General features: G+C 38.8%; 1 protein-coding gene and 1 long non-coding RNA gene across 2 annotated transcripts in view; one reads left to right on the forward strand and one right to left on the reverse strand.

Annotated features, from left to right (window-relative positions):
* The window catches only part of NCEH1 (neutral cholesterol ester hydrolase 1), a 66,258-nt gene extending 65,879 nt beyond the window's left edge, over positions 1-379 (reverse strand). The window contains exon 1 of the mRNA XM_059920539.1: positions 41-379. Coding sequence (XP_059776522.1) covers positions 41-190 — 150 coding nt within the window. The 5' untranslated portion in view covers positions 191-379. The remainder of the gene's footprint in view (positions 1-40) is intronic.
* On the forward strand, positions 1-25,122 carry LOC132364645 (uncharacterized). Its single transcript, XR_009502862.1, has 4 exons — positions 1-152; positions 298-443; positions 8,611-8,728; positions 24,558-25,122. It is a non-coding gene; the product is annotated as an uncharacterized LOC132364645 (long non-coding RNA).
* Positions 25,123-26,015: the final 893 nt, after the last annotated feature.

A 26,015-nucleotide genomic window follows, 5' to 3' on the forward strand; every position in this document is an offset into this window, starting at 1 on the left:
AAGAGAAGGGAGAGAGAATCAGCGCTGGGCTACGTCTCACCACTTGCTGTGCGCTCCGGAAAGTGGCGTCCAGCAGCATCAGCTTCCAGGGGTCGGACACGGAGCTTGGCAGGGGGATGTAGATGTAATAGGCGGCCAGCGCCACCAGGGCGGTAAGCAGGACACACGACGACCTCATCCTCCCCCGCATCGGCTGGCCTGCCGGGTTGACGAGGAGGAAAGGGCAATGCCACCAAAGACCTCAGGCAAGTTTCTGCAAGGGCCAGCCGCTCATTCACCGGTTTCTTACATGTCCAGGAGCCAATCAGAGGCGGCGTCGGGAGGAAGTCGGAGCGCTGACGTGCCCCCTCCACTGTGTCCTTGCAAAGTGTTGCAGACACTCCAGGTTTGAGAAAGCTCTGGGGCTGTGCTGGGCGCAGAACAGCGGACTCCGGAGGACACAGGTGTGTATTGCACCCTTGTGACCAAGGGCTCCCTCCTGAAGGTTCCCAAACGGAAACATGCCCGGAATAGTTTCGGTGTGATGAGTTTCTGTCTGTCCAAAGCACGTGGGCCAGTCTGACTCAAAATGGAGTCCTATGTGAGAAAGATAATAAAATGATAATGATAAAAATCCACTGTCTTCAGCCAGATTTGCAATGGAATGTAAATTCTAGCTGTTATGTGGTGAGAGAAGGTAACAAATTCTTATAGCTCAAGCAATGCTAAGCCAGTAGTACATCTAGCACCCAAATCTTGGTTTCCAGATCTCATTCTCCAATAAAAGGAACCATGACTCTTTGCCATGGCACCGTGGAGAAAAGCCTGATTATAGGGCTGGGACAGGTAAAGTACAGGATGAACCTGTTGTTCTGTAAGATAGAAGTGCTAAAAAATGATGGGAACTGGTCAAAAGGACACAGGTGGCAGCTTGAAGGGTCTCCTCATGGCTAAAGCTGGGATAATTTTAGCATCAAAATAAATAATAATGGATTACAAACCATTGAATAAAATAAATATCTAGGAGTCTATACTAATATAAATAAATAGGGAAACACCACGTGAAAAAAATTCTTTCAAGTGGGTCAGTGGTAACAGAAAAAGCATTTGAATCCATATTTCCTATTAAAGATGAGGGGAGGGGAGGGGATATAGAATGAGAGAGATAAAGGGGGGGGGGGGGGACTTCACCAGCAGAATTACAACCAGAGATCCAGAAGGAAAAAACTGGAAGAACTGTTTTAAGGAGGTGGTTAGAGAATAACTCCAAACTTATTGATCGAGGCCTTAAAACACCTGGTACATATACTTTTGCAACTTAGTATAGTAATTTAAATTTAACCTAATCCAAAGTAATGAAATAATCATAAATTTGGGACTGAAAATGATATTCTTGGGAAAAGTTGTCTTCCTATTCAAAGTTTGGAATAAGACATTTATATGAAGGGTAAACTTCAATGATGTTTCAAGCATTCAAGTTTGAGATCATCATTTTATCTTTCTTTGTAGTTACTAGTTAAGCATATAAGTCTAAACAGAAAGAGATATATAAGTTTGTGAGTGAATGTATGTGCATAAAGTTAAAAGCTAATCTCTACGGGTGATTACAAACAATCCCAGAGCTACCAACCAAATTGACAACTGGATTGATTCACATAATTTTCTTTCAGGTAATCTGTAAAATAATTCAAAGTTTTACCTTGTAGACTTTAATATTTTCTTCCTGGATTTTGATTATATTCATAAAATCATAGATCTTAGAGCTGATGACAAAACAAACAAACAACAACAACCCCACACCTGACCCATCCTTCCATCTTCAGCCAGTAGTTACAAGCTTGGTTTATAGATGAGTCATTTGAGGCCCAGAGCAGCTTGTTCATAGTCTTCTAGTTTGTAAGTGATAGAACCAATATTCATTTCTCCTGCCTCTCAATGCTGTGAGGCTTCCCTTCAGCAGTGCACTAAGAAATAGAAACCAAGAAAAAACAAAGAAACCACTATGATTCTCAGTGCTTCTTCTGTAGATCTGAGAGTCTTTATAAAATGAAACCAATCTGAGATAAATTTAAACACCTTCATCACTTGTTTCTAATACTTCATTCATTCCACAAATATACCTGGTCCACACTAGGAAATAAAGGAGTGGGGGCAAGGCAGTAAGGTCTCTGCTCTTTTTGATTTTGCGTGCTTGGTAGTGATGATAGTTGTGGGGTGAGAGTAAGGAAAGTAGAGAAAGGAGAGCCAAACAATAGATAAATGATAACAATTAACAGGCATGGAACGCTAACCACAAGCCAGGTTCTGTGGTTAACACTTTGAATGTATTAACTCATTTAGTCTTCACAACAATTCCTATGAAGTATGTGCTCTTCTTATTCTGAAAACAGAGGCACTGAAAGGTGAAGTGCTTGCCCCAAGTCACCTAGGTAGTGGGAAGTATAGCTGGGATTTGAGCCCATGGAGTCTGGCCCTTGTGCTCATGTGCTTTACTGCTCAACCCTGCTGCCAAGTGGTTAGGACTGGGAAGAAAATAGAACAGGGTAGTGTGATACCTTGTGGCTGGTTGCTGCTTTAAACTGGGTGATGAAGGGGACTTCTTTAAGGAGATGCCATTTGAGCTGACAGATGAATGACTAAGGAGACAGCCGTGCAGGAATCTAGAGGGTGGGGAACAAGTGTAGAGGCCCTGAGGTGTTACCAGGTCAGGGAACAGAGAGAGTGCTGGAGAGGTAGGGGTCATGTGCAAGGGGCGGTAGAGCAGGCACAGTCAGAGAGGTAGCACGGATGCAAAAGGGTGGATCGTCTAGGACTGTGTGGGTCATGATAAGGAGGTGGCATGGGAAGCCATTGAAGACTTTGCAGCAGAGGAGCAAGAGAATTTGATCTGTATTTGAAAAGAAGCACTCCAGCTGCAGTGTAGAGAACAGGAGGCTTTTTCAGTCATCCAGATCAGAGATGATGGTGGCCTGGAGGGGCAGTGTTAACGGTGGGACAGAGAGAAGGGGCAGATTTAGAATACATTTTAGAGAAAGGGGAGACAGGACATACTCACAGATTGTGAAGGGTGATAAAAGGAGAAGAGTCAATAAAATGCTCTGCTTCTAAGGAAATAATGTGTGATTTGATGTTTAGGCAATTGACGTTTCTATTTATATAGAATATCTTAAATTAGTTTTTATTAAGATCTCCTAATTATATGACATAGTAATATCATTGCTTAACAGAATTTTTACTTTTATTACTTGAAATAATTTACCCAAAATGCCATATACTACGCCATGTGAAGTGGGCTTCTTCATCTAAGGACAAGCAGAACTTTAGTTCAGCAAACACTTACTGAGTCCTGCTGTCTACAAAGCACTGTGGTAGGTGCTGTCATGATAAAAATGGTCCCTTTCCCACAAAACAATGTCCACTCTAGTCAGAGAGAAAGTCAGATAAACTTTTTATTATTTGAAATATACAAATTCCAGAGCTATAGAGAGGAGGAAATCATGAGTAGATCTGTTCTAGAAGAGTGAGGAGTAAGAAGACCTACAAGAAAGGTGATGACGGAGCAGATTGGGCAGGTTGGACAGGAGTGTGCAGGTGGATATTAGGTAAGATCATCCCAAGCAGAGAGGAGAGCACACACAAAAGTCCTGAAATGTGGTATGAGCTGTAAGCAGTTCAGGTACTTCTCGGGCATCAAATGAGAAAGGTGGAGAGATTAACCTGAAGAGTTAGGCAGAGGTCATGTGATGCAGGGCCTGGTGGGTTGTGCCAAGGAGTCTGAACATTATCCCCTAGGCAGTGGGGAGGCACTGGATGATTTACGTTAGATCTAGTGACAATGGAGAGGGTATGCGGCCTGGAGGAGAGCAGGGGAAGCTGCTGGCAGTGTGTCACTTCCAAGGTGTCCGAGAAAGAGGATGCTATTGTAGTTCAGACTTGTATGAAGTGTTGGTAATGGGGTTGAAGAGTCCGAAGAGATCTAAGAGGTAGAATCAAAAGGACTTGGAGAGGGAGGGAAAAGGTGATTTCCCAGATTTCTTGTTGAAGCAACTGGATAAAGAATGGTGGAAGAGTAAAAGATTTGAGGGAAAATGACAAATTCACTGGGGAGTATTTGGGTTTAAGGTTTCTATGGAACATCCAAGAAGAGATATTGAGTAGACTCCTAGACATACAAGTCAGGAGCTCATGGGAGAGGTCCAAGCTAGAGATGTAAGTGTGGGAGTCTTCATCCTATAACTGAAGCCCTGACAGTGGAAGAGAGAGAAGCTAAGAGCTTGGGAAGTGCGAGGAAGAAAGCCAGGCCTGAGGGCCTTGGCATTTACTGATTAGGAGAAGGAAGAGGACAAGTTGACAACAGAGGCCAAGAAGAAGTGGTCAGAAAGGGAACTGTCTGATCTAGACAACTGAGTAACGATGGATAGTGAAAGTGAGAGAAAATCATTCAGAAGTTAAATTTATGGAATTTCCTAACTGGATTCTTGAAAGGGGAGAGAGAGGATGGAGTCAATAATGACTTCAAAGTTTCTGGTTTCAGTAATGTCATCAACTGACATAAGAAATACTGAATGCAAAGCAGGTTTGAGGGTAAGATGATGAGTTCAGTGCTGTGACCTTTGATTAAGGTCAAAGCTACTACATGGTATGTTGAAGAAAATTAGTTTGTGAATTACTGTATTTATAATGTATGTGCCTAATTTTCATAATCCCTCTACTGATTATGGTTTGAAGCTCATCCTTGATCTTGCCAATTGTGACATTATACTCACTTAAGACAGAAAACCTCGGCTTGTGTTCAAAGAACAAAAGGAAGTTTTTCTTTTTTCTTGCAACCATCCTATTACAGTATCATCCAAAGATCTATGACTTCACACACACACAAGAATCCAGCATGGACCAGCCTATGGCAACTTCACAAAAACAGCCGTGACGCTCCTTGATCAGGAGCATCATATTGCCTCCTCTTCCCATCATAAACACACAACTCAGCGACCACAGCGACGTCCAATCTCCCAGTTTCCTGGATCTTGCCCTCAGTAATGTGTTAGCTTCCTATTGCTGTTGTAATAAAGTAGCACAAACTGAGTGGCTTAAAACAACAGAAAGTTATAGTCACACAGTTATGGAGTCTAGAAGTCTAAAATCAAGGTGTCTGCCATCCATGCTCTCTCTGAAGGCTCTAGGAGACAATACTTCCTTGCCTCGCTCATGCTACCTTCTGTGGTTGCTGGCAATCCTCAGCGTTCCTTGGATTGTAGATGCATCCAATCTCTGCCTCTTGTCTTCACATGACTGTCCCCCTGTGTACAGGTCTTTGTGTCTCATCTTCTCATAAGGACATCGGTCATATTGGATTAAGGGTCCTTTCTATCTCAGTGTGACCTCATCTTAACTAATTACATCTGCAACAACCTTATTTCTAAATGAGGTCATATGCTGAGGTACTGGGAAGGAAGAGAATTCGGGAAGGGTGTGTGGCACTATTCAATCCAGTACAGTACCCGAGTCACATGAGTAATGGAAGCACATTAGCTGGGCATCCTGCCCCTTCCCCCACAGTGGCTGTGCGCGTGGTTCCCAGGCCCCCTGAGACAGTTTGGGCAGTTCCTATACAGGTGATGTTCCCCTTGCTCATCTTCTGAAGCTCAGTCTTTTGTCTTTGGACTGACACCTAATCTAATAACTAATTCAGACTGATGGGAATAGGGGTGGGGTGAGGGTAGGGGATGTATAGGAACTTCCCTTATGATTGACTGACGGCCTCTTGGAAGTAATACTTCCTTTGCTTTCTAACTCAAAACTGTCTTGTTCAGATTTCAGGCTGATAGAAGAAGAGTATATGTGGGGAGGATCATGGCCAGTGGTGATGGCTGTTTGCAGAAACATGGCCGTGGCACTGCTCAAAGAATCTACACCGTGCATGCGCGTTCACATGCACATACACACACACACACACACACACATCTTCTAAAATAAGATCGAAATTTACAAATCAGAAGGTAAATAAGGTCAGTAGAAAACATGTGAGACCATTTTTTAAAACCAGCATCTGGTCAGCATTAGCTCAGGTACTGCCAAAGGAGAAAGGTACTCAGCAATAAGATACAAGTTGGGATCTTTGACCAAAGGTATTTCTCGTTTAAAGTCAGGCACATTCCATTTTCTAAAAACTTCTGTGCTCTCCAAGGAACTGATTGTTATTAAGGTGTCCTTGGTGGATCTATCCACCGGAAAAGGTGTGACCCAGGTAGATGACTGGGCATGGTTGTTGGTCCTGGGGTGTGTCTGATGGAAAGTGGTGAGTTGGAAATCAGGGCTCCAGTCAATCACCTGTGAATTTGAATATAATCTTCAAATAAATTCCAAAGTTCTTCCCAAGCCTACCAACCTTGGCTGGTCCGCTTCTGCCTACTCTGTAGCTCACCTAGTACCCTCCTCACCTGTCCTCTATGCTGCAGCCACACTGGCTTCTTTTCAGTAAGTCAGTTCTATGAAGGCTCTTCTGCCTCTGGGTCTTTATTTGTGTCATTCTGTGCCATTTCCTCTACCTGGCACTCTCTGCCCTCTACTTTTCATCCTAGTTGGCCCATTCTTATTATTTAGGTATCTGTTTAAATGTCACTTCCTCGGAGTGACAATATCTTACAATGTTAAGCATGTAATACATTTGGACCTTGAAGCTTGTCGTAGAAGCACCTTCTGTAACTGCTACCTGATCAGTTAGCAGTTAAGACTCTTACCTTTCTCACAAAGCCAACTTAAATGACCTACCTCTGGGTAAAGGGGATGAGTTAGACAGAAAGTTATGTTATTGGATATTTGTATCCTGAAGAAACCTGTTTTAAAGTAATTTTCAATATTTCTGAAATACTAACATGATTTTCTTATTTCAGAATCTTGTTTTGGAAAGATTATTGAATATTTGCCTGCTTAAAAGCTAGCCTTTTAGTAGGGTTCTGGTTAAGTATCTTTTCTCCATTTTCCATTTTTTTTTCAGATTTTCAGATTGATGCAAACGACTGTGGGTAACACATTTAAGGCTTATATTCCTTTAAACCCTTCTCATGATTTCATAGTTCTTGATATAAAGTAGCTCCTTCCATTTTATGTGTGCATTCAAGAACCAGATATCTTTTCATGGTCTATGCATGAAACTATGTAGAAAGGAATTGATAATATTTAAACGTATATAATATCACAATATGTTACAATTCCCTTATTATCTTTGGACATAGATGTCATTTATTTACAAAATCTGTAGACATTTACCGATGACCTACTAAGTATTGAACACTGTTTCATTCTTGGGAATGGGACAATATCCCTGCAGGGAAGGAATTCTCAGTCTAGTAGGAAAGAAAATAAATAAACAGGAAAATAAACAGAAGAAAACTTGCTAAGTGCTATAGGAGAGGTGTAGAAAGAATATCTGAGTAGAAGTACACAGACAAGGGCAGAAAGGCATATGCAAGCATATTGTGTAATCAAAGGTTTGGGTGCAAGAGCATGACACTTTCAAGGAGCAACTTCTGTTGATTTTATGAATCATATAAACAAGTCTGTTTTTAACTGAACTACTGGTGGGACCTGAGTTAGTGATTTACAATCATAATTCATTTCAGTGATTTAATTGCATTTATGTAAATCAATGATAGCATAATCAGTGTATACTTCTCAGGAATAAATGATTTATATTGATAAAAATATGCTTTGTAATAATTAGCTATTAAAAATGTCTACTGGCAAAGTAGTCAAGATGACATTTTAATTTTAGCAACTAGATATGTTAAAAGTAAATCGAGTGAGCTATGTACACAGTTAGGTTTCTCTACTGCCTCATGGTTTTTAAATACTCATCTTGGAAAAATAAACGATTGGTTAGATCTATTGGGCATTTACTTTTGTTAGTTCTGTAGCATATTCCCAGAAAGTTATTCTTTTTAAAAATTTGAATGCAAAATTAAAGTTATTACCTACTCCGGTGCCTGCTCTAAGCCCTATATCCAGGTCTCTTCTCAGTTCTAGGCACATAGTTGAAGTTCAATAAATGTTATAGCTGGTAAAGTCTAATATTTAGATCTGAAAGGCTGACTGTGAAAAAGAGATCATTAATAGGTAAGAACTTACATATGCCATCTTATCAATTGTTTCCTGGATGTTTTGCAATTGCCTTGTTCCTTTCTTCCGCTCTTGCTGCCTTCCTTTGTGAATTAATGATTTTCTGTATTGGTATGCTTTTATTCTCTTCTCCTTATCTTTTGTGAATCCACTTTAGGTTTTTGCTGCATGGTTACCATGAGGCTTACATAAAATATAAACATAACAGTCTATTTTATGCAGGTAACAACTTAACTTTGATTGCATACAAAAACTCTACCCTTTACTCCTCCCCTTTTATGTTTTTGCTGTTACAATTTACCTTTTTTTAATATTGTGTACTTATTAACAAATTATTGTAGCTATAGTTATTTTTAATACTCTTCTCTTTTAACCTCTATACTAGAGTTAAGTGTTTAACACTCCACCATATTACAGTATTAGAGTTTTCTGAATTTGACTACATACTTACCTTTAGCAGTATGTTGTATATCTTTATATGTTTTCATGTTACTAATTATCATCCTTTCATTTCAGCATGAAGACCTCCTTTCAGCATTTCTTGTAAGGAAGGTCTAGTAGTGATGAATTCCCTCAGCTTTTGTTTGTCTAGGAAAATATTCATCTCTCCATTTCTGAAGGACAGCTTTGCCAGGTAAAGTACTCTTGGTTGGCAGTTTTCTTTCTGCACTTTTAATATATCATTTTACTCTCTTCTGGCTGGTAAGATTCCTGCTGAAAAGTCTACTAATAGCTTTTTGAGGGTTTCCCTTTTTCCTCTCTGCTTTTAAGATTTTCTTTGTCTTTGATTTTTGACACTTTTATTCTAATGTGTCTTGGAAGAGTTTCTTTGATTTTGTTTAGTCACCTATGAGCTTCATGAACTTGGATATCCAAATCTCTCCCCAAATTTGAGAACTTCTCAGCATTATTTCTCTAATTAAGTTTTCTACCCCCTTCTCCCTCTCTTCTCCTTCTGTAACAGCAATGATCACAAACTGATCCTTTTGATGGTATCTCATAACTCGCATAGGCTTTCTTTCCTCTTTTCCATTCTTTTTTCTCTGTTCTTTTCTGACTGGAAAATTTCAAAGTTCCTGTCTTCAATGTCACTGATTCTTTCTTCTGTTTGATCAAGTCTGATCTTATGTTCTCTATTGCATGTTTAATTTCATTCATTGTATTCTTCAGCTCCAGAATTTGTTTGGTTCTTTCTGATGATTTCTATCTTTTTGTTAAATTCATTTTGTTCATGTATTGTTTTCCTGATTTTGCTGAATTGTCTTTCTGTGTTTTCTTGTAGCTCACTGAGTTTCCTTAAAATAGTTATTTTGCATTCTTTGTCCAGTAAGTCAGAGATCTCCATGTCTTTCTGTTCAGTTACCAGAAGATTATTGTGATTTTTTTGGTGGTATCATGTGTCCTTGATTTTTCATGTTCCTTGGAATTTTTGTGTTGCTGTCTTCTCATTTCCTCTAGTCTTTACTAAATGCTCAGTTCAATGTGTCTCAAATTTTTTTTTTCTCCAATGGAGTGTGGGAACTTCTCTGCAAACATGGACTTCCACAAAGGCTCTTTGGTTTGTGAGTGATTGTCCAAGTCAGTGTTCTCTAGGGACTCCCAGATCTTGACTGAGAAAAGCTGGAAATGGTTTATGGGTCACTGCAAGGTCCACAGTTGGAGTCAAGGTTTGTCTGCCTATTACCTGACACAGAGGTTGGCAAGACTCCTCCTGGGTCCCTTGACATATGATGCGGGGACCCACAGCCCCCTCAAAGGCACTTCTGTCCGTGGATGGATGCTGACTTTTTTGTTGCTGGGGTGGGAGGGAAGACAGAAATGAGGGATATCTATGCCACCATCATACTAATATCAGTGCCCCCACCCTTACAAACAAACAAACAAACAAATAAACAAACTCTTGAAACCAATAATTAAAAGGTAAGGGAAAAAATTGTTAAAATGTGCAGGATTTTATTTTTTGCTTGTGCATGTGTGTCATTAAAGGGGGAGTTTTACAATTAATTCAGCAAGTTGTAATTTCAAGACTCCTGAAAAGTGATTCAACTATTGCAGCATTGTATCATGTCAACTCTGTTTTAGGATTTTTTTTCCCTCGAGTTTGTAACTCAGGTATGATAATTTGCTACACATAGTAAAAAATATGGTAGACTTTTGATACATTTGTTTAAACATTTAAAATTTCTGTTATTTTAAAATTTTTATCAATATAAAACTCCATTGATAAAAATAAGTACATTTTAACAATGTTTATATTCATGTAGCAGAAAACACAGGTAGTAAAGAGACACATAGGAAAATGTTTAACCTTCCAAGAGTCAAGGAATGTAAAATAATTTCCAGGGTCCTGCTTTTCCTCCAAAAAATTATAAAGTTAGAATACATCATACAGATGTTGGGAAACGTAGGTAAATAGACAGTATCCTGTTTCCTTTTATAAATGATGCTATGAATCTTTAGAAAACATTCTTTAGTAAAGATTAGTTATCTACATTTTTTTTGAAAACACCTTGGAAACTATGTAAATGGTTTCTTGTAGAAAAATATTTATTTTAAAGTAAATACATATAAGTTTCTTCTACACAGTAAAATAAATATCTAAATGTAAATAGAACACCTTCTCCTTAAAATAATTTAAAAAACAGGATACCACCACCACAAACAACTGCTTAGTTATAAGTGAATGAATATATATTATGGTAACAATTATGTTTAAAACAATACAAATACAATAAATGGAGGGAAATACACCCAAACCTCAAATGCATTTGTGTTTGTATAATAGAACTTTGAATAATTTTATTTTCTTTTTATTACTTTGAAATTTTCAATTTTCTTCATTCATTATAATGTTTTTAAAATAACTTAGAAACAAAAAGTCACAAAGATGCCAAAGAAAATTGGTACTGGAACCATCTTATACCAGATAAACCTGGACTTTCATTGAAAGTTACATTATTTACATCTGTTTATCCAATTTTAAAATTCTATTTATAAAACAATCCTTTATAATTTATTTACCTCAAACAGCCTATCCTAATAGAAAGAAAGCTGGCTGGGAGTTATTGACTTGGTTCTATCACGGGCTATCTATATGACCTAGGGAAAATTACTCATCATTCTTGACTCTTAGTTTCTTCATCTGTAAAATAATAATTTGGACCTAGTATCTCGAAGATTTCTTCTAGCTCCAAGAGCTACCAGTCATATGAGAATGCAAATACAGGCTAATCATATTCCAAAAGGCACTTTAAGGCTCTAAAAATGTACTTTTATAAGAAAAATACAAAAACTATCACACAAAAAAGTAACTTATGTGGGAAAAAATAAGGAATCATTAAAATACAGTATTAGTTCAATAGGTGATCATAATCCACAGAAATGTATATTTGGCAAGAAACTCTATCATTGGGAAAAAACATGGAGCATAAGTAAGCTCTTCTAGACTCACTGGCCTAAAGTTATTTTTCCTTTCCTTAGGTAAAATGAATCATTCAGCTTTTGCAATACTTATGACTAACTAACTCATTACTAATTACTTTATAAATAGAGCTTTAACGAATTGAATTACAAGATCAATTCTATAATCAGTGGTAGAGATCTCAGCATCCAACAAAGGAAATTGTGTTCTTTCTAGTCCTAGTAAGGAAGTAAGAAGAAACTTACTTCTCAGGCTAGTCTGAAAAACATATATATAATGCGTTTTTTATTGTATATAATGGTCTATTTCTATTAAATGAAGGTCTCATTAATTTTATAAATTCTTTGATCATCTACTTAATAACTGCATCTCCCTAGTTTTTAAAAATTATCTTTTATGCTAACTCTTTTACTTTTGTTGTTTTAAAACGTTATCCTTTCCACTCTTTCTAAGTCCATGTGGACGTTCTAAGTCCACCCAGCCTAGGCCTGCCCCAGGGCTGACAAGTCAGGGGGTAGCAAATTTTTAATTAGACACATTTATCATTAATAGGGGTAGGAAGGAACCCAAACTCAGCCTCCCTTGGGGCAGAGACCAAATGGGCCTCTCCTTCCTGCAGAGATGCTGGGCCCCTGAACTTGTCTAGGAACCTGGGCGGCTGGGCCTCAGGGAGGGGAGGAAGGTGGGCATCACAAGCATCTACTTCCATGACCACCCCTTCCACTGACACTGCAGAGGCGGACTACGGGAAACTGAAGGAGAATCTGCACAAATTGGGCACCTTCCCCTTCCGAAGTAAGTGGGGCCTGTCCCCTGTGGGAATCCAGGGAGATGTGAATGACCCGGGTCTCTTCAGCCAGAGACCAGAGAAAGGCACACAAGCTATGTCAAGCTGTTCAGGGATAGTCGGGTACCCTGGGGTCACTTTATTATGAGAGGAACAGAGGCATTGGGCACTGGTCTAGAGTCAGAAGACAGGCAGGAAGCTCCCTGCTGACTTGTGACCTTGACTGAATATAGTCTGCTTCAGTTTCCCCAGTTGCAAAGGTGTAATCTGCTAAAGACCCTTCTCAGCCCAGCATTACTGTGGAGATCAACTGGATAACAGGTATGAGATTCCTTGTCAACCACATATCCTGTGCAGATGTGAGTGTACCCAGCCCATGGCCTCATCTCTCTCAAAGCCTTATTTGCATACTCTCTTCTGGCCGAAGCCTCCCTTGGCAGAATTAATTCCTATTCTGAATTCTCTGAATCATTTCCCACTTTACATATGGCCCTCCCCTCTTTGAAGTTAGGGACCAGATCATATCTGTGACATTCAACATACAACATAGCCACAGGTACAATAAAGGTAAAAGAAGTAGCAAATTCTGCCCTTCCTGCCCTGCCCACCCTCATCCATCACCCATGACAATTCCCTGAGGCATACTTTCAATAGCCTCATTTTGCAACGGGAAGCTGGGGCTGAGAATGACATGGTCATTTGCCCAAGGCTACTCAGATAGATGGCTGGGATTTGAACCTGGGTCTGACTGCACAGCCATGCTTGTTTCACTCCACTGCACTGACTGCTGAGTCACTAAAGCAGACTATTTCAACAAATAGAGTCTGGTTGGCACCAGCTTTGGGGATGGAGAGGCTCTGGCTGAGATGGTTGCAGTGGAGCAGTTAAGAACATGGACTCTCGCACGTGGTTAGGACTCCCCGCTTTCACTGCCGAAGGCGTGGGTTCAATCCCTGGTCAGGGGACTAAGATCCCACAAGCTGCGTGACACAGCCAAAAAAAAAAAAAAAAAAAGAAGAACGTGGACTCTCAATTCAAATCCCAGCTATGCCAATGACTTAGCTGTGAGATAATCTCTCTAAACCTCAGTCCCCTCATTTGACACATGGAGTATAATAATGCCCACATCATAGGATGGTTGGGAGAACAATCTGAGAGTATGCAAGTGAAAGTATGCTGTAAATTGTAAAGAGTGATATACATTAGAAGGTATTGATCCAATGATAACAATTATTACAACTAAAAAATTAATGAACAGAAACCTCAAAAAAATTGAGTTGGGAACCCAGAAGGGGGAGCTCTCACACCCTGAATGATAGCAGAGCCCAAGAGGAAGAAGAAAGACTGGTTTCCGGGCAAGGACTCAACCAATGAAAAGCCATGGACTCTTTGTTTACTATAGCCCTCCCAACTTTCTTTACCCCTTTGTAAAAGAGTTCTCCTTCCCTTGCCATGCAAGGACTTGCCCATGGCTCATCATGGTTGTAGAACCCAAACTGCAATTCTCTGCTGATCCTGAATAAACTCACTTCTTTTCTGCTGGAGAAATAACTGGCAGTCTATTTGTTTTAGGTCAACAAGAATGACAGTATGATTGGCACAGTGGGCAAAGCTGTTTTGTGACAGTGACCACTGGCCTGACTGAAACCCCATTCATGTCTCAGTGCTGAGGTGATATAACCCTTCCCTAGGGAACAGTGAATGCCCTGTAGACACCCATATTGAGTACTGACACAAACTCTAAATAAGTTTCTGCTGGGGCTCAGCTCTAAAATCCGTGTTTCTCTTGCCTGATCCTGGCCCTTTTTCGCAGCCCAACACTCAGGGGCAGAGCAGGGAACCATCACATATCACTTTGCCAAGGTCTTCTGCAGCAAGTTAAAGCCCCTCAAAAGAGGATGTGGGAACCTACCCTTGATGAATCAGTGAACATTTAGAGACTCTTCTGGAAAGCATTGCCTGAAACTGTGTAGCTATTTATTTTAGCATTGTTAATTTGTACTGATTATTTGAACAAAGAGTATTCTTTTAAAATAAAAGTCATAACCAGAAACTGGAGGGAGGGGTTGTTGCAGAGGGCCATTTGGCCCTGAACTCACACCAACAAACAACCTCAAAGATGAACCTTGAATTATTTCCAAATGAGGTCAAGTGGATGAATACAGAGCTACTCCAGCAGGACAGGGGGGATGAGGTTCCCCATAAAACTTTAAGCTTGTGTCTTATCCCCTTAGTATGTTGAGTGGACCATGGTTTCTTGTGATAAGATATAATATTTTTGTGTATACTAAATCTTTGTTAATACAATGTTTTGTTTTAAAAAAAATTCTTTCCTACAACTGCATGTCTCCTGGTATTAGATTAATATGTAGTTACTCAAAATAAGATTATGTTTTTGAACACTTCTAGAGATTTGACAACTTGCTTTCAGGATTAATCAAACTAACAGGAAAACACTTATCTCTCTTAAGACTAACCAAAATCCCTGCTGATTAAGCTTAATCTCATAAGTACAAATGTTCAATCTTGTATGGTCTCAGATACTAAACAAATACATATCGCTCACTTGCTAAATGCAACCCTTCAAAAACTTGAGGAAGGTACCCTGGAATGCTGCAAAACTATCCTTGACCCAAAGTGTGCATATATGCCATCCTTAGATAGGTAGAGTGCCCTGCCCCAGTTGGACCCTTGGACTCCAATATACAACTCAGGGCAAGCCCTACCCCTTGGCAAGAGAAGGGGACAGTAAATACATCATGAAGGACTTTGATTGTCAAGGTGTAGCTTAAGCTTTATACTGACCTGAAGGCTAAGGAAGTTGTTTGAGATAGTCTAATGGAAGGTAAATAACATAATCAGATCAACATTTTTAAAAAGATAATTCTGATAACATATGCTTGCTGTAGTGGGTAGGGCAAGATGAAAGTCAGGATGTTAGCCTGGAAGCATCACTTCCAAGGTCTGTGTGAAAAGAGCTGAGACCCTGAATAAGATAGCAGCAGAAGGGGTGGAAATAACTGGATGGATTTTAGAGGGGCATAGTACACAGGATTGCTGGGCTATTACAGCTTGGAAAAAGGGAGGAGTGGAAGATGATTCCAAAGTTTCTAAAGTCATGGACAATTGGGTAGGTGGCACCATTCACTTAGAAAATACAGCAGAAGAAGATCTGTGTAAGATAATATTGAGTTTAGTTTGGGGCTTACTGAAGATTGAGTAATTGTGAGACTTCCAAAGGGAGATTCTGGGAGGCAGTTCAATGTATAGGTGTGGATCTCAGGAGAGAGATCTTAGTGAAATGTAGATCTGAATACTTAAAACATTAACAGTATGAAAAAACTTGGTAAATTCACTCAATATTTTCTTAAAATTTAATGACAATTGTCACTTATACAGGTTATTGATAATTATTTAGAGAAATCACAGATACAGAAAAAAGACAAGAGAAAAAGGAGGGAGAATAGGAAGGAAAGTAGGGGATAAAGAGGGAGTGTTGGAGGGAAAGAACAAAAAGAAAAAATTTTAACTATTTAACTCCTCAGAAATATTCATTTTATTCCATGTTAAAAGGTGAATCATCTGACTTCATACATCTTATAGTAAATATATTTGGGGGCATGTGAATGGGACATTATTCCAGAGAAAACTTGCATGAGGATCATAGTGGGCATTTTGTAAATCTGTGGCCTCTCAGAATCTTTTGAACACTCTAAATGTTGGTAATTTCCCACATTGTAAATCCCAGGTCTGCAAGCTAGAAGCTGTAAATGTCACCTCTCCAGTCTCTTTCACATCTCAGACACCCAGTATGTGCCCTAGGTTCTGCCATTAGCAGCACTCATGGAATGCCTTTGACTCAAAAGAGCATCATGAAGAGTCTGGCTGAGAGGCACAGAGCTCTCAGCGGTGTCAGAGGTGAAGGTGGGTGGTACTGTCTGTCCTCATTGTTCCCAAAGGCACAGTGGACAGTCTCATGGCTTTGGGTACTGCTCCAAGAAGCTTTAGCCTCTGAGAATGATTGGTCCTTTTCTGTTAAAACTAGCTAGACTGAGTCGGTTCTGTTGTTTATAACAGAAAGCCCAGATACAATCGTTTACAGAATAAATTCACAATTATGATGATTTTTAATATTTTATAAACCCAGCTCATTAATATATGAGAATTCCTGAAGGTAGAGGCTAGCCAGTGGTGGCACATCCGTAGGATACAGAGAAATTACAACTTAGTTGCATTTGTTCCTTCTCCTCCTCTCCTCCTCCGTATACATCCATCTATAGGTCTATACCACTGCATCTCCAGAATTAATGAGTGCACAAAATAAAAACATATGCTGAACCTGATATCTATATTTTTGCCCATGTTTTCCAAGACACAAATAAACACAATGCTGAGGCATCTCTGAGGATTTATAGAATTTCAGAACAGAGTTGTGAAAGGCAGCGAGGGGTATGAGAAAGAGCATTGGCATCTAGTCCTAGTTCAATAATGCACCAATCATGTGATCTTGGGCCTCTTTGACCTAGTTTCCTCCTCTGTAAATGGTAGGGTTGTGTTAATAACAACAGCTATTATTTATTGAGCACATACTTTGCTAGTCACTGCTGAAGGAGTGATAAGTAATATTACTATCTCAGGCTAAGAGAGGAGCTATTCGAGGTTAAGTAACTTGCCCAAAGTCACACAGTTAGGCAACGGCAGAGCTGGACTATGGACTTTGACACATTGTTACCAAAGCTTTACTCTTTAACCTTCATTAGGTGATCTCTTGTGTTTCTTTCAGCTATACCCCTCTAAATAAATGTATTCTTTTGTAAATCTAGATAAGAACAGCAAGGAAGATGTAAGCTGACTTTCACAAGCTACTCTATGCATTTTGATTTTTAAGCAGCCTAAGGTATTGTTACGTTTCTTGGTAGGCTTAACATCCTGTTAACTCCTGTTGAAACTGACTCAGAAAGAGAAAGAGCCATGAGACTTGGCTGCCGAGGGAACAATCCATGATTAATGATGAATGTGTGTTTGGAATGGCACAGTGATAAGGCAGAGACCCTGGGGTGGGGTCTGTACCAACAGTGAGGGACCAGCAAGCACAGTGGTGGCAGTAGCAGCAGCTATGGAATAGAATTAAAATCCTTGATGGTTATAGAACAGCCAGAATAGGACTGGCAACTGCAGAGCGGTCCCAGCATCGTCATCATCATCATCAGGAACACCTATGGAGTATTTCTTTCTCTGTACCAGGCAGTGTTCTAAGTATTTTATATATATTATTTTATTTAATCTCTTTTTTGGCTAATATATTTCTACTTTTATCTTTTTACTATAGATAAATGTATATATTTATAAAAATAGTTTCATACAATATTAAGTTTTTATCAACTGCTTTTATAATTTCATATATTGTGAATATCTTCCCTTGTCTTTTAAAAAAATTATTATTATTTATTTATTTATTTTTGGCTGCACTGGGTCTTCGTTGCTGCGTGTGGGCTTTCTCTAGTTGCAGCGAGCAGGGGCTACTCATTGTTCAGGTGCGTGGGCTTCTCATTGCGGTGGCTTCTCTTGTCGCGGAGCATGGGCTCTAGGCATGCAGGCTTCAGTAGTTGTGGCACGCAGGCTCAGTAGTTGTGGCTCACGGGCTCCAGAGTTCAGGCTCAGTAGTTGTGGTGCACGGGCTTAGTTGCTCTGTGGCATGTGGAATCTTCCCGGACCAGGGATCGAACCCGTGTCCCCTGCATTGGCAGGCGGATTCTTAACCACTGCGCCACCAGTCTTCCCTTGTCTTTGAAAACAGAGTTTCTCAAACTGTCTGTGAAGGACCAGGGATTTTTCCAATCCTTTCAGACCAATATTTTGTTAAGTTACTCTGATCATGCAGTTGAATGTCACAGCAATGTTAAATTGGTATTAAAGTTTCTAAATGCTTACTCACAATTTCTGTATTTATCTCACTGTGAATTGATAAATGTTTATAGACTGGTTCTGATCTACAGATCATACTTTAGGTAACATTGTTTTAGAACACCTAAAATTACTGCATAGTATGAAGAAAAACCAATTTGATAATCAATCCTTTTGGGGATATAACACTGTTCAATGGCAATCACTCCATTCACTGGCTGGCTCTACTAATTTTACTGCTTTGAGAAACAAGGCAAGCTCTGCTGTAAATAAACTACACTTTTGTTATAAAACCAACTCCCCATAGCATGTTACCAATTACAGAAACTTGCATTTCAACTTAGTCAGCAGCAAGTCTTCAGTTTTGTTTACCCTGCCTCTGACATCTGCCTTCTTTTTTACTGCTGCCACCCTTGTTCAAGACCATAGAATCACAATTCCTGGGCTATTAAAAAGGTCATCTTGGACTTCCCTGATGGCGCAGTGCTTAGGAATCCTCCTGCCAATGCAGGGGACACGGGTTTGCGCCATGGTCTGGGAAGATCCCACATGCCGTGGAGCAACTGAGCCCGTGTGCCACAACTACTGAGCTCGCATGCCACAACTACTGAAGCCCGCACCCTAGAGCCCATGCTCCGCGACAAGAGAAGCCACTGCGATGAGAAAGCCCTACACTGCAACGAAGAGTAGCCCCTGCTCACCGCAGCTAGAGAAAGCCTGCGTGCAGCAATGAAGACCCAACGCGCAGCGACGAAGACCCAATGCAGCCAAAAATAAACAAATAAATAAATAAATAAATGTATTTTAAAAAAAAGAAGAGTATCACATAAACAATTTTCTGGGAGGAAAAAAAAAGGCCATCTTAATTGTCTCCTTACCACCAGCATCTTTTCTTTTTCTTTTTCCTCATTTGAAAAATGAAATGAGCAGAGACTGACTTTAAGGTGTTCTCTAGCTTTAATATTCCATGGTTTATCCCCTGCTGTTCTTATTGATTCTGGCTCTGCTTTGCCCAAAATACCTTATCATAAATTTCACATTAGAGTCTTTGCTACAAAAATAATTATGAAAAGTAAGTACAGCCTGGAGATCAGCAGCTGAGATTTGAAAGATACAGCCAGACCCAACATACTGACAATCCAGAAACTGCAACCTTGGCTACCCTGCATTGATGTTTTCTCCTTTTTAATTTGGCACTATACCCCTCCAGGTAATTAATATTTCTGTAACCCTAGGAAGGCAACCACTAAGGGTAATGAGAAATAATAATGAGAATAGTATAGAAATAATGAAAAACAAATTTAAATCCATAGTATTAATACTTTTTAATTGCTTGAAGTATAAAAGTAGTAATAAGTTTTTTAATCAATATAATCTGTGTTTTTTAGTTTGATAAATGTGTATATATTATTTAAGAAGACCTGATATATCAGACATGATTTTTAATTAATAAATACGAAATTCTATTATACACTTCTGTTTCATTAAATAATCAATGTTTAAATTTGTTTTGATTTAGTATCTCATAATAACTCATGTTTAGTTAGTGCAGTAAGTTAGCATTAAACAAAGTACATATAGAAGTGAGCGTTCCTTTCCGTGAAAAGCTCCATAACATTGAAGATCCCATCTGCACTCCCACCATTGCCCTCAAGGAAGAAGGCCATTTTGGGTTTCAGAAGATTGGAAAGAGGAGAGGGAGAAGATAGAGACCAGTTCCCTGAGGTGAAGATGGATTCTGGTCTGACTTTTGGGGCATTTTTCCTGAAACATGGTGGAGGCAGTCCTGAGAGTGATAAAGATCTCAGACCCACTCCCACGCGGCTCCCCAGGAAAAGTAAGAAACGGGGCAGCTGCTGAGTAGGGGCAGCTTGGGGATGCCTGGGGACTGAAGCGAAGTGTCATCATTTGGGGAACAGATGGTACTCTTCTTCAAGCATGGTATGACAAGAGTAGAGGTGGCTGCCTGTAAATAATTTATGCAGGATTCAATAATTAACATCTCAGCGGTGATCAAAATGGACTGAAGACCAGAATCCTTTCCCCCAAATTTTCTGGATTGTATACGATGACCCAGATTGTTTATGATACTAGAGAGGGGTGCAGCCCATCTGCCTTATATGCATTCTCCTGTACAATCAGCTAAACAAGATGGATTAAATATCCCACCAATCCTGTTGAGTAGAAAGCTTAGGCATGCATATCGAATTTAGAACAATAAAGAAAATGATGTTTTTTTGGATCCAGGATTGTGGAGCAGATTCATATCCTTTACAAATATAGTGCAGCCCAGTATACTCTGACTCAGCCTGAGCTATTTAGGACCCATAGAAAAGGGAGACCACTGTGGGATCCCTGGTTCCTGGCAGAATGTGTCCACATTTGAGAGGAGATATAAAAAAGGACCACCAAGTGAAGCAGGTGGAGGTAAAGCCCAGTAATGTGGTATAAGCCAAAGATGGTGAACTAGAACACAGTCCTTCATTTCTATGGCCTAGGAAACAAAGCCTACGCTTAAACCCCCTTCTCCTGGTTCAAGAAAAGTAATTGTGCCACAATAATAAAACTTTTTTCTGTCTTGAGGAATTCTAAAGTACGCTCAAGAAATCAAGCCAGACCTTGCTTAAGACAGTACAAAGTCTGTTTTACTAAAAATTCTTTTCCCTATGATAATCTTGTGATAATCAAACACATACTTGGTTTTTCTTTAGGAACCTAAGATAGTAAGATACTAAATATATTCATTACAATTTTAACAAGATAATGCAATAGATGAATAGACTAGAAACTCAAGCTTTGTTTTGTTTTGAGATTTACACTATACTTGTAAAGTTTATGGGTAGATGATTTAATATCTAATTAGATATTATTAAAACTTCAGATAAATATATGAATTGTGGTTTCTACCTTAAAGTATTCCAAGAGTTTCCAGGAAATGGGTCTTTTAACTTATGTTCCTTATTTTCAAAGCATGGAAACATATTTGTACTTTCTGCTTGGGGGAGAGTTGGTAAAAGGCCTTGGATGTTCATGGGAAAGTGCTTGGACATATGCTACTGGTAACAGGAAGTCAAAGGTTTGATAAGGAAAATGGCATAAATAGGACTGCTTTGTTTTCCCAAGTTTTAAATTATATAAGTAATCCATGTTTACAATTAAAAAAAAATCAACATAGAAGTGCTGTCTAAAGGTATCTACTATCTGATAAGATATTGGCTTTTAATTTCACATTGGTGTTCTCAAGAGCAGTGATTTAATATATACCAATTCCTTGGTCAGTCATATTCATGCAAAAAAGAAAACAAAGAAAGGATTTTAATTAGGAATATGAAACATAATTTGAAAATATTGATAAACAACTCTATGGTACTATACATAATAGCTCCATTTAATCTTCAAAAAGAGAAGCATGCAAAATGTTAATAAAAAATTAAAGGAAATTATGCTTAATGAAGGAGAAAATAGCCTAATATTTTAATAGCCTCTATAAGTTCAACTGTGTGTGAAAGAGAAGGTAAAAATAATGAGACATAAAGCATTAGTTTGTTTTTTTTTTTCACATCTGTGACTCTATCAAGCATCACAACTTTCATGTTAGTAGGCATTAGGGAAACATTATTCTATTTTATACATATTAACGTAAAATTACCTGTTATGGATGGTTAGCATGCTATATGGCCTTGTGAACTCCAGTTGTAAAAAAAGGAAAGCACTATGATGGAGTGGGGATTGTCTAGATAGAGCTCACTAAACTCTGAGTTCTATGGTGGCAAAGGCTGCACCAATTTGTTTCATAATTTTATCCCCAGTGCCTAGCACAGTGCCTGATGTACAATAAGTACCTAAAAAATATTTGTCAAATACATAATAATAATAATATCTAGCACTGATTGAGTGTTCTCTATGTATCATTATTCTAAGCACTAACATCATTTTATACAATTCGCACAAAAACTCACAGACCACTTCATGGGGTACCCATTAGCTTATTTGCTATAGGGCAAAGGTTAAGAACTTCTGGAATCACACAATTGCCTGAATTTTAGGTTTCCTCTGATTCACCTTTGTTGTCCAAAGTACGGGATTTCTTTTCCTGTGTGTGGCTCTGGTCTATAGCATCTTACATACTACTTGATCCCTAACGCTTGCTAGAATTTTAGTAGCTCAGTCATCGTGGGTTTAAAACTTCTCGAGTCCCAGTGCCTTTGAACTCATATCCCATAAGTTGTGAATCCTGCTAACAGTCACTCTTTTGTTCTATTTCTGCTCCAGAATTTAGTAAAGGTATCATATTCAGGGTCAATATATCACAATCATAGGAAAACAGAGAACTGGGAAGCCCATAAGGTCAATTTACATGAATAAAAAAGTATAAATTTGGGGAACAAACAAAGAAAAACTTGCAAGGGTCTCAAAAATGTGATTTTTTTTTTTGTAATGCATCTCTAAAAGATAAGATATCTTTAAAGACTATAACCACAATACCATTATCACACACACACAAAATACATAATTCCTTAATATCATCAAATATCCAGTCTGCATTCACATTTCTTTGATATCCTCTTATTTTAAATAAATTTTTACTGAATCTTTCCCCCAACATTTTATTGTGAAATTTTCATACAGCAAAGTTGAAATAATTTTACAGTGAGCACCTATTTTCAGACCACCTAGATGATACCATTAATGTTTTTCTATTTCTGGTTTTATCATATATCTATCCCTCTGTGTATCCATTAGTTCATCTATTTTTTTTTACACATTTCAAAGTAAATTACAGATATCAGTACAATTTCCCTTAAATATTTACTTCAATACGCATGTCATTAACTAGAGTAAAATATTTGTTTACTTTTTCTTTTGTCATAAAATTTCCAAACAATAAAATGCACAAATCTTAAGTATATACTGAGTTTTGACAAATGCATATATCTGTAACTCAAACTGCTGTCAAGATACAGAATATTGCCATTGCCATCATGCCCCTCCCCATTTACTCCCTATCTCCATTACCTAAGAGACAACCACTGTTCTGATTATTTTCCATAATAGATTAGATTTTACTGTTCTTGAACCTTATATAAATAGCCTTACTCTTTTGTGTGAGGCTTTTTTTCCACTCAGCATAATGTTTTTGAGAGTCAGTCATCCACATTGTTGTGGAAATCAGTGATTCATTCCTTTTTTCCAGCTGAATAATATTCCCTTGTGTGAATATACCACAGTTTGTTTATATAGTCTCTGATAGATATCTGAGCTGTTTCCAGTTTTGGGGTATTATGAATAAAGCTGCTATGAAAGTTCTTTTTTTTTTTTTTTTTTTTTTTTAAATTAATTAATTTATTTATTTATTTTTGGCTGTGTTGGGTATTCGTTTCTGTGCGAGGGCTTTCTCTAGTTGTGGCGAGCGGGGGCCACTCTTCATCGCGGTGCGCGGGCCTCTCGCTATCACGGCCTCTCCTGTTGCAGAGCACAGGCTCCAGACGCGCAGGCTCAGTAGTTGTGGCTCACGGGCCCAGTCGCTCTGTGGCACGCGGGATCCTCCCAGACCAGGGCTTGAACCCGTGTCCCCTGCATTGGCAAGCAGATTCTCAACCACTGCGCCACCAGGGAAGCCCTGAAAGTTCTTATACAAGTCTTTTTGTGGTCAGATGTACTGATTTTTCTTGAGTAAGCATTAATGTCACAGGGTAGGTGCATACTTATTTTACAGGAAATGGTTCAGATATTTTTTCAAAGAGGTTGTAGCTTTTTACATCGACCAACAATGAAGGTTCTGATTTTCTCACATCCTCACCAACATTTGGTATTATCAGTCTTTTTATATTCTAATGAGTGTATAGTGTTATCTCATTTTGCTGTTAATTTGCTTATCTCTGATGACTAATGACATTGAGCACCTTTTTATGTGCTTCTTGGTCATTACCATTAGTTTGTATTCTTTTGTGAAGTGTCTGTTTAAACCTTCTGGATTTAGATCTATCATTTATTATTTGTTTTTTGGATTCTCAGTTTTTTATTCTCTCCTTTCCCTTTTTCTGCCTTCTTCTGGTTTATTTAAATGTTTTTAGAATTTTACTTAATTTTTTTCTCTGCCTCTTTGCATTTTTATTTATGCCTCTTTGAATTATTAATTTAGTGTTTTCTCTAGGGATTACAGTATACAGTCAACTTTTCATATTCTACCTCATATAACATGTGCTGTGGTCTCAATATTTGCATTCCCCCAAAGTTCATATGGTGAAATCTCAATGCCCAATGTGATAATATTAGGATGTGGGGCCTCTAGGAGATGCTTATGTCATGAGGCTGAAGCCCTCATGAATGGGATTACTGTTGTTTTAAAAGAGACTGCACAGAGATCCCTCACCCCTTCCACCATGTGAGGACACAGTGAGAAGTCAGAAGTCTGCAACCTGGAAGAGGGTCTTCACCAGAACCTTACCACCTGTTACCCTGATTTTGGACTTTCAGCCTATAGAACTGTGAGCAAGAAATTACTGCTTTTGGGGCCTCCCTGGTGGTGCAGTGATTAAGAATCCACCTGCCAATGCAGGGGACACAGGTTCGAGCCCTGGTCCAGGAAGATCCCACATGCCACGGAGCAACTAAGCCTGTGCGGCACAACTACTGCACCTGCGCTAGCTAGCCTGCGCTAGCTCTAGCCTGTGCTCTAGAGCCTGCAAGCCACAACTACTGAGCCCACGTGCTGCAACTACTGAAGCCCGCACACCTAGAGTCCATGCTCCGCAACAAGAGAAGCCAACGCAATGAGAAGCCCGCGCACTGCAATGAAGAGTAGCCCCCTCTCGCCACAACTAGAGAAAGCCCGCATGCAGCAATGAAGACCCAACACAGTCAAAAAATAAATAAATAAATAAATAAATAAATAAATAAAAAGAAAAGAAAAAGAAAAATAAATAAATTACTGCTGTTTATAAACCAACCAGTCTATGTTGTTTTTGTTAAAGCAGCCTAAACAGATTAAGACAACATGTGCAAACTCTGCAACCATGTGGGTTCGTTTAGAGCTCCTGCCTTTCTTTATGCAGTAGTTGTCATATGTATTACATCTACTTACATTATAAACCCCATAAAAAAGCCTATAATTTTTGTTTTAAGCAGTTACATGTGTTTTAAAGAAATCAATAGAAAAATAATCTTTCACATTTACTCAGTTGTTTACCATTTCTTAAAGTTCTTCATTTCTTCATGAGTATTAAAGTTTCTAGCTGGAATCATCTCACATCAGCCTGAAAAACTTTCTTTAGCATTTCTTGTAATACTAGTGTTCTAGCAGTTAATTCTTAGTTTTCTTTTATTTGAAAATGTCTTTATTTTGCCTTCATTCTGGAAGGATATTTTCACTAGATATAGAATTTGGGGTTAATAGTTTTTTCTTTCAGTATTTGTTTGATGTTGTACCACTGTCTCCTGGTCTCCGTAGTTTCTAATGAGAAGTTAGTATATTTGCAAATTGTTGTTCTCCTATTTGCAATGTGTCTTTTTGTTTTCCCCCATGGCCACTTTTAAGATTTTGCCTTTATCTTTGGATTTCAGCAATTTGACTATGATATGAGAGACATTCTTTGTATTTATCCTAATTTGGGTTTCTGAGCTTCTGAAAATAGAAACTTTTTCTTCTGGCAAATGCTATGTCTTTTCCCATATTTGAGAAAATTTTGGCCATTATTTCTTAAAATGATTTTTTCCTCTTTCTCTCTCTCCTCCTGGGATTCCAATTATATGTGATGTTTTCCCACAGGTTCCTAAAGCTCTCATTTTTTATCCAAAAATTTTCTCTCT

Source organism: Balaenoptera ricei, chromosome 4 (genome assembly GCF_028023285.1).
Source record: "Balaenoptera ricei isolate mBalRic1 chromosome 4, mBalRic1.hap2, whole genome shotgun sequence".
In the NCBI taxonomy this organism is placed as follows: domain Eukaryota; kingdom Metazoa; phylum Chordata; class Mammalia; order Artiodactyla; family Balaenopteridae; genus Balaenoptera; species Balaenoptera ricei.